Source organism: Canis lupus, chromosome 21, assembly GCF_048164855.1.
Source record: "Canis lupus baileyi chromosome 21, mCanLup2.hap1, whole genome shotgun sequence".
NCBI lineage: Eukaryota > Metazoa > Chordata > Mammalia > Carnivora > Canidae > Canis > Canis lupus.
In genome coordinates this window covers 6,347,243-6,361,043 of record NC_132858.1, presented here as the reverse complement: position 1 = coordinate 6,361,043, position 13,801 = coordinate 6,347,243, and the positions used below count along the sequence as shown (strand labels likewise).

Below are 13,801 nucleotides of genomic sequence, written 5' to 3'. Positions count from 1 at the left end.
TCATAGCCAGAGGGCAGGTGCAGAAGAAGGGCCAGGAGCTGAGGGCTGCGGGGTCTGCTCCCCTCCTGCAGGCTGTAGAGAGAGGGAGATGGCAATGGGAGACCCAGCCTGGCACCCGAGCTGGAAGGCAGCCTCTCTAATTACGGAGTGCCTGCTGGGCACAGGGCCCCATCAGGAACCCAGGGCAAAGGCACTGACTGTCCCCATCCCAGGGCAGGGAAGCCAGATGGAGCAGGGACCTCACCTGAGGGTGAAGACTTGGTGCCTGGGCTCCCTTCTCTGCCTCCAGGGGGAAGGCCAATGGACACAAGAGGACTAGAGATGACTGCTGGCTGGCCAGGTGGCCGATCCAGTGGACAGGAGGCCCTGCCCAGCCCGGGAGCCTGCCAGGCAGGCCAGTGAGCCAGCAGTCAGAAGACAGGCAATGGGGAGAGAAGAAAGCGGGGCTACCAACAACTTCCTGTGAGCGGGGGCGAGGCAGGCAACACCTACAAATAGACGGGGTGGGGGCTCCAAATGAAAGAACTAGAGGTAAACACCCCCCACCACACCTCGGACAGAGCAAAGTCCCAGGAAGATCCTCACCCCCACAGACACAAGCACCTGCTCTCCCAGCCGCAGGGCTTCCAGAGCACACCCCTACCAGGCTTTACCTGGGCAAGGAAGCAAATTCAGCGGAGTGATTGGGTTCAACATGGCCATTACCGCAACGCAGCACTCCACCTTCTAACGAGTCTGAGCTAAGATGGTTTCAGCCAAGCCACCGCTTAGCTGGAGTTGAACCTGACTCCAGGATCCCCTGAGGGCCCTCTCCCTGGAGAATCACAATTACGATTGTAATAATAATCCTAATAGCTAATAATTATTGAGCCCTCACTGGGAGCCAGCCCCATGCTAAGCACTTTACAGCCTCGTTGCATCCTCAGGCAACAATTTTCCCCTGACATGTGAGGAAATTGAGACCCAGAGGGGTTAACACACTTGCCCAAGGCCACGGAGCTGCGAGCAGAGCCAGGAACGCAGGCCAGGCCGGAACAGGTGGAGGCAGCCTGCACTGCCCGGGCTTCCAGGCTCCCAGGGCCCCCGGGGCTCCCTACTGGGATGCCTCTGCAGCCCCCTCTGCTGCTCATAATAACCCTGGGCAGGTCAGCAGGGGAGGACACTGCGGTACAGCATGTCCTCGGTCCAAGGATCCCCACCACAGTGACTCTGCTGGGAGGCAGAAAGCTCCGAGGGGCAGCTGCTACATGGAAACCCATACCACACTCATGTGCTACAGTGACCTTCCCAAGTATTCCCCAGTGACCCATCTGGCCTTTGGTACCATAGGCAGGCAAGAAGAAATGAGGCCTTCCTGCCTTCTTCACACCCACAAAGAGCAGAAGGGGGTCACTTTAACCAAATGCGTCCCCTATCCCTTTTGATAGGGAGGACCTCACTGGCCATGGATGGGAGCACACTCCTAACTCTGCATTCCCACTTGCTTCTGCATCCTGCTCTGCTGATACCAGCTAGTGAAGCTCAGGAAAACCCAGCACCTCTCCAGCTCCCAGCCATCTAGGAGAGACCTTGCACTCTTACTGTGGTAAGAAGAAATCAGTGATTACATGCCTGGAGACTCTGGAAACTCTGTCTCACAGGCCCCTGGTCAGGAAGCACCCTAAGAGGATCCCTCTGCCTGTGTAACAGAGTCCCATCTGTGAAACATCCTATTCCATCCTGATGGAGTGGGGCCCCAAGAAAGCCTGGTCACACAGACAGGTCTCAATAAGTGGGTCTCACAGGGATGCAGGATGCAGGAGCCTGGCTGGAGAAATGCTTTGGGGTGGTGGGGGTAGAGAGTTCCTGAGCAGGTCTTTCTGGATCCTCATAGATGGAGCCCAGCGCCTACCTCATGGCCAGACCTGCCTGGATCCTGGCATGGGTTCCATTCACCCTCCAAATCAGTTATTTCCAGCCCATATCCATGGCCCTAGGGGTCATGGACACTGAGAGGTGCCACTGGTACAGAAAAGCTGAATGCAGACACCCCTCTGAGGGCAAAGGGAACACGAGCCTCAGTTTCTGGCTGCTGCTGGTGGGCCTTATAGAGCTCTAACCAGCTGTGCCTGGCCACCTGCACATGCGCAGCCGCAATCAATAAGCAGGAAGGGTTGGGGCACCTGGGTGGTTCAGTGGTTGAGCGTCTGCCTTCAGCTCAGGGTGTGATCCTGGGGTCCTGGGATCAAGTCCCACATCAGGCTCAGCGGGGAGTCTGCTTCTCCCTCTGCCTCTGTGTGTCCTCACAAAGAAAGAAAGAGAAAGAAAGAAAGAAAGAAAGAAAGAAAGAAAGAAAGAAAGAAAGAAAGAAAGAAAGAGAGAGAGAGAGAGAGAGAGAGAGAGAGAGAGAGAAAGAAAGAAAGAAAGAAAGAAAGAAAGAAAGAAAGAAAGAAAGAAAGAAAGAAAGAAAAGAAAGGAAAGAAAAGAAAGAAAGAGAAAGAACCCAGGAATGGTAACAACCAAACAGATGAAAACTGCTCTTTTGAGTGATCGTCCTCAAGCTCCACCACTGGCCGCACAAGTGCCTCCAGCAAGAAGGTGGGGATTACATGAAAACTAGAGGAGCGTCAGCAAGGCCATTCCACCTACTGTGCTGTGCTCACCTGGGGGCCACACGGGCAGAGACCTCCCAGGGCTGCAAACGGCACACACTGCATCCTCCCTAGGGACACGACACAACATGACACGCTGTACCCAGCCCAGCAGGTTGGGGGCCTGGGGCAAAGGGTGACATGTCGGGGCTGCTCTGTTCAGCAGATACAATACCAGGCAGTCACCTGCTCTGTGGAGAGAGGCAAAGCTAGGGCCACAGCCAGCACCAAGATGACCAGGCCGACACTCCTCTCAGGCAAGAGGTGCCCACCCAAATCCCCTGTGCCAGGGCTGCTCCCTGGCAGGGCTAGGGATCCAGCACCTTGGCCCTCATGAGCTGATACTGCTCTGGCCTGTGGAAAAGGAGAACTCTGTGCAAACACAGGTGACACCGAGAGAACCAGCACAAATGACCCCCAGAGTGGGTAGGTATTTCATGGACGCTGGACTCCAGTTAAGTATGTTCAGGATGCACTGGGTTTCTTGAAATAAAACAGCTTTATTTGTAGTAGGCCCTCTCAGAGTCCATATCTCAGGAATATGACTCTCCATTGGGGAAGTGGGTCCCACACTTGGCCCCACAAGCCTTCTGTTATGAAGGACAGGTGCTCTGTAATCTGGGAAACACAGCATGCTGGATGCCAGGATGGGGGTGGGAACTTACCACACTGTAGATCTAGGGGCCAGAGGGGATAAGGATAGGAAAGATTGGCTCCCTGGACAGACGAGGTCTTGGGAATCCTCTAGATAGCTACTGAGCATCTACTACATGCAAGACAGCAGGTGGAAAGACAAGCATGAAGGCAGCCCCTGTCCCCAAGGCCCTCTCCGGCTGAGTGGGTCATGGAAGTTTCTGGACTCCAAGGAGACAGCTCTGTCTGGAGAAGCACTCATCCCAGGGAGCACAGGAGAGGGCTAAAGCCAGCCTGGGGGCAGCGTGGAATCCCAGGCCAAAAAGTCCCAACTTCAGATGTTGGGAAATTGCTGTCATTTTCTGAGAAGGGGAAGGAAGGACATGATGAAACTAGTTTTGGAAAACATAATCTGGCCAGAGTAAAAGGTAAATGGGCAGGGGGAGGTTCTAGGAGACTTGCTAGAAGCTGGTACAGTCTCCCACCCCAAGGGTGAGTACTGTGGGGGCCTAGAGGGGAGGTCTTGGAGCTGGGGAAGGGGTGGTGATGGAGAGGAAGGAAGCACCAGGGCTTTCCAACATGTGGGAGGGAACAGAGACCAGGCCTGCACCACAGAGCAGAGGAAGAATGGGTGTCAGAATCAGCCCCGTGCTCCAGCCTCAGTCAGGAGGAATCTGGGGCATGGGGCAAGGGGGGGGGGGGTGGGCAAGACAGTGTACACTCCCACCAGGCTCTTTTTGGAACCAAATCTGTTCTGGGGAAAGTTCAGAGAAATGGTCTTCCCTCCCTCCTCCACCCCCTCACCCCCGCAAAAAAAACAGCTGGAGGACACATTTTGCTCTGAAACCATCTTGCAGCGAGGACATCACTTCAGCTCCCATCTCGGAAAAGGCCTGCTCCTCCCAGGGTGAACTCCAGGGTGGCAGCTGCTGCAAGTGGACAGTCTGGAAGGCACCCAGGCACCCCCGGCTAACATGTTCTGGCCAGGGCCACGCGCTCGGGCGGCTTTTAATGCCCTATTGAGCAACTGCCTTAGAGTTCTGCTAGGCAGGAACCAACTCCCTATTGGGCTAATAAAGGGGTGCAAGCCAGGTAAGAAATTAAAGTTACTCACATTTTGTTCTGGAATGAACTAGGGGAGGGGAGCAGTAATTTACACGGTAATTATATTTCCCTTCGGGCTAACGATGGAATTGGTTGCATTAAGAGCTCATCTCCCGAGCAGACGCTGGTGTGCCGGGGAACAGGAGCGTGGCTGGCTATCTGGCACAAATGTCACCTCTGGAGCACTCCATGTGCCAACAGGAAACAAAAGCATGAAGACCAGCTCCTTCGTGGCGGAAGAAGATGAATTTACTTCCACAGCCTGAGGCCAGCTTACTTGTCAGAGACCACTTCTAAAGTCCAGCCCTCCGACACCTGTTGAATGTGACCACTCACTGTCTCTGGATCAAGAGATCAAAGGATGAAACCTGATAGGCTGGCTCTGAAGTTTATCACCAAAGAATAAGCGTACAAGAACAGTCAATACAATGTTTTAAAGACAATAATGAAGAGGGAGTCTCTGAATACACTCAGTCTCTAGATACACTGTGATGCTATAGGAGTTGAAACAGCACACTGGTACAGAAAGACACCCACAGGTCAATGGAGCAGAATAGAAGATGTCAGAATAAGGAGCCACGCCATCTGTGAACACTGCACATGACATAATGAGTGGTATTTTAAGTGAATGAGGATAGAATGGGCCATTCCAGAAATGTGTTGGGACAATTCTCCATCCACTGATGGAGGTGGGGGAGGGGCACATCAGGAACAGCTCAGATCCTTACCTGATACCATATACCTCCCCAAAATCAGATAAAATAACGTCTGAATACAGAACACAAAACAATAACAGCCCTGGAAGAAAATAAAGGAAGAGGTGTTTATAATCTAGAGGTAGAGAAACAAAGCACAAACCCACACACCATGAGGGAATAGACACAGGGTTTTGATTACATGAAACTTTTTAATGCCTTTAGGATAATAAACCACCAGAAATAAGCATGAAAGACTAACTACAGATCAGAAGAAAAAACTGGAACAAATATAACAAAGAGTTACTGTCCATGCCCATAAACAGCTCCCACAAATCAATAAGAAAGAGAAACAACTCCACAGAAAAATGGGCTAAGGACAAGAGTAGGTAATTTACAGAAAAAGAAATACAAATGGCCAAACAGCCAAGAAGCCAGTAATGAAGGAGGTGCAAATCAAAACGTGTTCTAATTTTTAAACAAACTGATGATTTAAGAACAATAAAGTCTGGTCATTGCCAGCACTGGAGAGGGCACAGGAAAACACATCCTTTCACAAATGCCTGGGAAGGTACAAACTGGTGCAGCCTCTTTGGAGGACTCGGTCAGGAGCTCGAGAAACTTACAAGCGGATATACTCTTGGACAAGGAACGAATCCTACAGAAAAGCCTGTACACAAATGCATAGATATGCATGAACAAGGCAGTCACTGTGGCATGCCTTGTAATAATAATAATAATAATAATAATAATAATAATAATAATACCTGATGGTGGAGGGGGGGTGGGGTAAGCGGGTGATGTGATGAGCACTGGCTGTCATATGCAACTGATAAATTATTGAACATTACATCTGAAACCAATGAGGTACTATATGTGGGCTAATTGAGTTTAAATTAAAAAATAAAACAATATGGGATCCCTGGGTGGCGCAGCGGTTTGGCACCTGCCTTTGGCCCAGGGCGCGATCCTGGAGACCCGGGATCGAATCCCACGTTGGGCTCCTGGTGCATGGAGCCTGCTTCTCCCTCTGCCTATGTCTCTACCTCTCTATCTCTGTGTGACTATTATAAATAAATAAAAATTTTTTAAAAAAAGCTATGAACTGTGGTAGATCCATATTATAAAACACTACTTAGGTTTTAAAAAGAATGAAAATCTGAAAGTAAAGATACAGAAAACATTTAAGATTCATTAGCAAGTAAAAAAGGCTACTGAATCACAGGTAAAGAGTGACTGGGTTTAGGTAAAAAATATGAACACAGCGTTCAAAACAATGTAATACATTTGTTACGATACGTATTAAAGGTCTAGTCATCTCTGAGGAGAGAAATAAAGTAGGCAATAAACAAAGATGTCCATCCACATGGAAATAAGAACCACAGTTAAGCAGAGCATATATATTCATGTATGTCTTGCATTTAAATATTTATGCGTATTTATAAAAGAAAATGGCCAACTGGTAGGAGCAAAGATGCTCAACGTCATGAGCGTCCAGGAAAAAGCAAATCAAAACCATAATGAAGTACCAGTTCACATCTACTAGGATGGCAGAAAAGAAAAGAAAGAAAAGAAAAGAAAAGAAAAGAAAAGAAAAGAAAAGAAAAGAAAAGAAAAGAAAAGAAAAGAAAAGAAAAGAAAAGAAGTGTTGACCAGGATGTGGAGACACTGGAATTCCAGGGCTGCTGCCGGCTGCATACAATCGTGCAGTTAGATGAATCCTCCAAAGAATCAAACACAGATGCACCATATGGTCCAGCAGCTCCACTTCCAGGCACATCCCCCAGAGTAACACAGAGGCTCAGGGAGGTGCTCACACACCCACCTTCTCAGCAGCATTGTTCACAACAGCCAGCGGGGCAGGAGCCCCGGTGACAGGTACGTGGACAAACAAAACATGCATTACCCATGCAGCAAAGTATCATTCAGCCATAAAAGGGAATGGAGTTCAGTCACACGCTGCAACTCGGATGGACCCGAAAACATTACACTAAATGAAACAAGCCACACAAAAGGACAAATGCCGTGTGATTCCACGAAGAGGGGGTACGTACAACAGGCAGATTCGTGGCCATGGGAAAGTAAGAAGGCCACATCTGGGATGGAGCTGTAGAGAGGGAGAGATCATGGGGTTTGACTGCTCCACGGACACTGTTTCTGTTTCAGGCAATAAACAACCAGGGAAATAGGGGCACCTGGGTGACTCGGCAGTTGAGCGTCTGCCTTCGGCTCAGGGAGCGATCCCAGGGTCCTGGGATCGAGTCCCACATCAGGTTCCCCGCAAGGAGCCTGCTTCTCCCTCTGCCTGTGTCTCTGCCTCTCTTTCTCTGTCTCTCATGAATGAATAAATAAAATCTTAAAAAATAAAAAAACTGGGGAAATAGTGGTACCGGTCGCATGCCATTGTGAATGCAATTAATGCCACTGAATCATACACTTATAAGTAGGGGGAAAACAGGCAGAAATGGCAGAGCTGGGGGGGGGGGTGACCATACTCCAGACCCGAGGATACAGGATTCCCAGGGGAAAGGGGAGCCCCGAGGACCCTGGGGAAGCCACACAGCCCAAGGGAACAGGAGCCGGGAGCAGCGGGGCCAGACAGTATGGCAGACAAGGTGCCTCTTACAGGAGCAGCCCTCCCAAAGACCTCTGAAGGGAGAAAAATGAAAGCCTCATCCTAGAAAATACCTCCAAGTTTAGGGCCAACTTGTTTCATTTTACAAAGAAGGAAACTGACGTTCATGGGAAGGAAGTGCACCCAGGACCTCAAGAGGGAGCCCGCAAGGGCCCAGTGTGTGTGCACCACTCTCTGGCTCTTCCAGGGACAGGAGCCTTACCATAGTTCCAAAGGGACACCTGAGACCCCAGAAAGCCTAAACTCTCCTCGTCTCCCTGAGCGGATCTTTGCTTTCCTTTAAGCACTAGAAAACTACTACGAGGCAATCTGAAAGCACTAAATTAAATACCAACAAATAAAGCAGATAATACCCAGAGAGTACAGATCCCCACCCCTGTGAAAGGGCTCAGATGTGACATCACCATGATAACCTTTCAAGGGGTCCATGGCAACGGAGACCCTGAGCAAAGAGGACACAGTGGACATGTGATTCTGGGCACAGACTGCATCTAGACCTGAGTTCCAGTGCTACTCGGCTGCTGTGAGGTAAGCACTCCCCTGGCAGGTGAGCAACAGGTGGGGCCTGGGGAGGGTTAACTGTCCACAGCCAGGTGGGTAAATGCTGGCCTGGGAGGCACACAGGAGATGGGGCTGCTTGGGGCTCAGAAGGGGCAGGATGGATGTGTACAAGGGCCCAAGGTGGCTCAGGGGAGTGGGACACCCTTACTTACAGGGAAGAGTCAGCAGCCAGGTCTGCTCCTGCTTGGAGCACCCCTTGGGGACAAGCTGGCACCAAACCCAGGCCCCCATCAGGTCTCAGCACTCCTGCCCACCCCCCCACTGGGGAAGGTGTTCTCAACCTTGACTTTGATCATGCTCTCCAGCACTTTGAAAAGGTAACCTGGCTACCTAGGGCAGGACCTCTTGGTGTCCTTGGCACTGCAGCCTGTCTTGAGGGAAGAGCCTCCTGGCCCCTCCTCATGGACACTAGACACCCTCCTCACAAACCCCACAAGCTAGATGCCACTTCTGCCCATGAGGAATCTGAGGCCACAAGCTAGCAGACCATTCCCAGAGTTGAAGAGAAAGCAGGGACCAGCCAGGAACAGCAGGCAGGACCCAGGGAGTCAGCTCTTGGCCAGACCCGCAGCTGCCTTGACAGGTCAGCACTGGGACCCATGCTGTCCCCAGGACAGCCACCCCCCACCTCCACCCCGGGAGCCTGTCCCACGGTACATATACTACTGCTTTCTGAGCAAATGTGCCAGCAGGTCCTGGATACAGCCCCTCACTCCATCAGAGTCTCCCCATTTTGAGAGCCTGTTAAGTGACTGTCCAAGACGCCGAATAAGCCACAATGTCCAGTGTCTCTCAGTGCTCTGGCAACACTAACCACAGCACTACAACCCACCTCCCAGCATCCCTCCTCCCAGAGGCCAGCACCGGCCCTTAGCCTGTCCCCAGCCTCAGCCACCAGCTGCCACATCTCTGAACCGAGACACGGATCTAAGAACAAATCTGTTTGCTCCCAGCCCAGCTTAAAATGGCTTTCCTGTCCCAAACCCCACTCAGCACAGCCCAGAGCCTGGGCCTGTTGAGAGGTCCCTAACCAAGATTGACCCATCGATGGGGTTGTTAAAGTGCACTCTATCCGATATACGATGGATATTGCTCAGCATTGAAAAGGAGGGATCCCTGGGTGGCGCAGCGGTTTGGCGCCTGCCTTTGGCCCAGGGCGCGATCCTGGAGACCCGGGATCGAATCCCACATCGGGCTCCCGGTGCATGGAGCCTGCTTCTCCCTCAGCCTGTGTCTCTGCCTCTCTCTCTCTCTCTCTCTGTGACTATCATAAATAAATAAAAAAAAAAAAAAAAGAAAAGGAATGGAGCATGGACACATGCTACGGCATGGATGAATCTAGAAAACACTGACAGTGACATAAGGAGTCAGACACAACACAAAAGGCCTACATATCATATAACTCCGTATACATGAAATGTCCAGAATAGGCAACTCCACTGAGACTGAAAGCAGACAGTGACAGGGGAATGGAAAGTTCTTGTCTAACGGGTGTGGGGTTTTATTTCAGGGAGACAGAAATGTTTGTAACTGGATTGAGCTGGTGGCGGCACAGCCTAGTCAATGTATTAAATGCCAATAAATTATATCCTTAAAAAAGATTAATTTTATATTACGTGATTTTCATTTCAATAAAAAAAAAAAAATCAAGTTGACACCTTTCACCTAGGACAGACCTGACTCCAGCCTACATTTCCGATCCCTCTGACTGAATTCTTCCAGAAGCTCCCATTGCCTTCTGGATCACATCTAGACTCTACATGGCAATCTGGCCTCTTTCAGTGGAGAAGACCACCTGGTGGTTGAGGACAGGACTCTGGGACTGTGAGGGAGCGCCCCCAGGATCCACCTCTCCCACAGCTGCATACTTAGCTTCTGTCTGCCTACCTTCCCCGTCTACACAGGACGCCCTGACAGCAAAAGCCCAGCCTCATCTGCCATTCTATCACCGCACTTCACATGGCACCAGGGGTACCAAAGAGTAACGGCAGCAATGATAAGATCTGATGGAGTGCCAGGCAGGTGTTAACTCACTGGGCTAGTGATAGGAAGTATTATTATTCCATTTTACAGAAGAGAAAACCAAAGCACACAAGGTGGGCTCGTCTGCTCAAGCTCCTCCACATGGCAAGCACCAAGGCTGATGTTAGGCCCTGGTCCTCAGGCTCTGTCTGTCCCCACTGCTGATCACCTCGAGACCCCACCAGGGTTGCAGCAATAAGTGAGTCAGGGCAGTGGACTAAATATCGGATGCCGAAAAAAAATCCAGCTTGTGTAAAAACGGCTTTTGGACCTCCAGGCCAAAAAGATCAAGGACCCTATTACACAACAGGCATTGCAGTTCGGCCACCACTGGTCCCCACACCTGGGCCAGGGATGGTGCTAAGAGTTGTACACACAGCATTTCTTGCTCTTGAACTCTCCGGGGAAGGGGGGACCAGGTGAAGACATTGGACGCAGAAAAGCTAATCAAGTCATCCAAAGCCAAATAGCTCCTGAGCATGTAAAATCCAGGTTGGCCTGACCCCAGAGCTCCCCAATCTCAGCCCTGGCAAGCCCAAGCTGCAGGGCAGGCAGCCGTGCTGAGTCCTCACCTGACTGCACCCCCCCCCACCCCACCCCTCCCCAGGGCACTGGGCAAATTCTGCTAAATGCCTGAGCAGTGATACAGTGTAGCTGAAATTAAATGGGTTCCAAATGCGGCAGGATCTCCACAGCAAATGTGGGATCATACAGGTTGACCGGGGTAAATTCTTGGATTTGAACAGGGAGGGTCAAAAGCATGTGGGCCCTGCTTTGAAAACAGGGGTTGGGGGACCTCTCTCAGTGGACTCCACACAGCACTTAATTATTAACTAAGCAGGACCCACCTGCCAGGCAGTGGGCCAGGCAGTAGGCATCTGCAGTAACCACCCTGGGAGGGAAGGGGGGGTCCCAGACAGGTGGTCCTGCAGCAAGTGCTGTGAGGCCAGAGGGTAAGGAGGCCTGGGCCCGTGGAGCTGGGGAAGGCCATTCCCAGCACCGGGACCACTAAAACAAAGGCATTTCCGTGGGCTCACAGCTTCAAATTGCAACAGGAAGCAATCAGGAAAAATAATTAGCCACCAACTTACTGGCTCCACTCCGGACTAACGCATGAATCTAACACAGAAATCGGGGACAGAACATATCAAGAACAGTCAAAATAGTTGTGCAGAAAGAGCCCTCCTTCTCCTTCCATTTTAGGACTGGGTAGCCACTTTAGCCAGTGCTCTAAAACCCTTGTGTTGACATGCTTCCTAATGTTAAAATAATCAACTCTATTTTTGCCTCCTACAGAACTGCACTCCACAGATGTGATTCCTTCTCATTAGGGGCTTGAACCACAAAACGACAGGCGTTTGACTCCAGCAACGTCACCCCAAAAGGTACAGGAAATCCAAAACTGTAACGAAGTGAAAAGCAACACAGCCGGCTGAGAAACCCCACCTTTAAAACAAACATCTTCCAAAAAAAAAAAAAAAAAAAAAACTTTTGCCTCCGTGATCCAGGCATTTCCGGAAAGAAAAGAAGCAGCGTTGGCCTGAACTACCCAGATACTGTCATTGTTTTGTCATCACCTTGTTTTGCTAGTATCAGACATGGCCGAGAAATGTAAACACGCTCCTGAGGGAGATAAATTTGGGGTGAAACCGCCAACATTCTCTAGGCTTGGGCTGGGAGGCAAAAGGACCTGAGGAAACGCTCCCCTCAACGCCCCCCAAACCTCAATGAAGGGGCTGCAGCACTGGGAATGTGACCACAGAGCCTGGCCAGGACACCTCCCTGCAATGTCCCAACTGGAAATATTCAGGGAGACAGCTGTTTGCCTTAAAGAGGCCCAGACAAAGGGACCTGAGCCACCCACCACCACCGCCACCACCACCGCCACCGCCACCGCCACCGCCTCCGCCACCCCCAAAAAAATCTGCTACCAGCAGCAGAACAGCAGCCCGGGGAGCCCAGGGCTCTGTGGCCCTGTCCAGTCTGGCCAGCCACACTCCAGAAAAACAAAACACTCACGTCCAAACAGAATGATTTAGGTAGCAAGAGATTTGCTTCAAAACCACATGGCAATCTCCAAATTAAAAGAACATGTGTAGCGTTTCACGAGGCGCTTAGGTTTCCTGAGTCCTCCTGACCTCAACTCCACCCCTCGCTCGGGACACACCAAAAGTCGGAGAGAAAGGTGCCCGGCCCCCAGCTCCCCAGGCCCGCGCACCAGGGCCGCGCACCAGGGCCGTGCACCGGGGCTGCGCACCACGGCCGTGCACCAGCGCGGCACACGCGCTCCGACCGCGCCGTCGGCCCTCGCGGCGGCCCCACGCGCCCGCCCCCGCGGGGACAGCGGCCCGGCGCCACGGCGGGGGCCCGGGCGGCCGCAGGGGCCCGCGGACACCTGGCAGGTGTCGGTCCGCCCGGGGACGCGGCAGCGCCACAGGCCAGGCCGCCCGCCGCCGCGTCTCCGAACTTTCCCGCAACTTAAATCAGTTCTGGGGCGGCAGGCCCGCCGCGCGGCCCTCGGAAGCGGGCGCGCCGGAGTCCCCGAGCAGGGCGGCGAGGCCTCTCCGGGCCAAAGTCCGCGCTGCGCGCCCGCCGCCGCCCGGGGGCCACACGGTCCCGCGCGGCCGCACTGCGGGGCGCGCCCCGGGCCGCGGGCAGGTGAGGACCCGCCCGCGCCGCACCTGGCGGGGCCGGCGCCACCCGCACGCCCTCCGGCCGGCTCGGGGCGCGGACGGGCCCGGCCTCCCCGGGAGGGGCCCGGCGGGCGAGACAAAGGGCCGGCGCGCGGCCCGGGCGGGGGGGCCCCCGCGGCGCGCCCCGACTCGCCCCCAACTTGCAAAGTCGCTTCCGCGCGCCGCGCACTTGGCCGCCGGGCCATTGTCCCCGCGGCCCGCGCCACCTACCCGCGGCGGGGGCCAGGCTGCAGCACAGCGCGAGCAGCAGCAGCCGCGGCGGCGCCGCCTCCATGTTGTCCGGGGCCGGGCGGGCCCGCGCGCGCTCACTCGGGCTCCATGGCGCGGCGGCGGCGGCTCCTCGCGCGGCTCCCGGCGCCTGCCGCCTCCCCCCTCGGGCGCCGGGGACCAGGACGGCGGGGGAGGAGGGAGGAGGGAGGAGGCGCGGGAGCGGAAGCCGCGCCGCGTCTCCGCCCCCCGCGCCGCCGCGCCCTCCCGCGGGCGCCCCCCGGAGCCCCCGCGGCCCTCCCCGCGCCCCCCCCCGCGGCGCTGCCCCGGGGCGCGGGGAGGGCGCCGGCCTGACAGCCGCGGGGGCTCCGGGCCCCGTCGGGTCCCGGAAGCAGGTGTGTCACCTGTGGAGCAGCGCCGGAGCCGGCCGTTACCGACGGGGAAACTGAGGCACGGGGGGCGGGGCGTGGGAAGGGCGCGCGACCGGGCCCGTCTGGCGTCGGGAGTCCGTGCGCCGTCCCGCGACCGCAGCCGCTCTGGCAGGGCCCAGTGCTCGGGCGGCCCCAAGACACCTGTTCTCACCGGTGAGGGCGCACCCGAGGGCAGAGGAGGGCGACCGCG

The 13,801-nt window shown here is 54.0% G+C and overlaps 1 protein-coding gene across 2 annotated transcripts in view; it reads right to left on the bottom strand.

Annotated features, from left to right (window-relative positions):
• Nucleotides 1-13,336, bottom strand: part of LRP5 (LDL receptor related protein 5) — a 107,267-nt gene extending 93,931 nt beyond the window's left edge. The window contains exon 1 of one of the 2 annotated variants that reach the window (XM_072790193.1): nt 13,184-13,336. In XM_072790193.1, coding sequence (XP_072646294.1) covers nt 13,184-13,247 — 64 coding nt within the window. In that variant the 5' untranslated portion in view covers nt 13,248-13,336. The remainder of the gene's footprint in view (nt 1-13,183) is intronic. The other variant, XM_072790192.1, reaches the window with a different exon arrangement.
• Between the last annotated feature and the right edge of the window lie 465 nt (nt 13,337-13,801).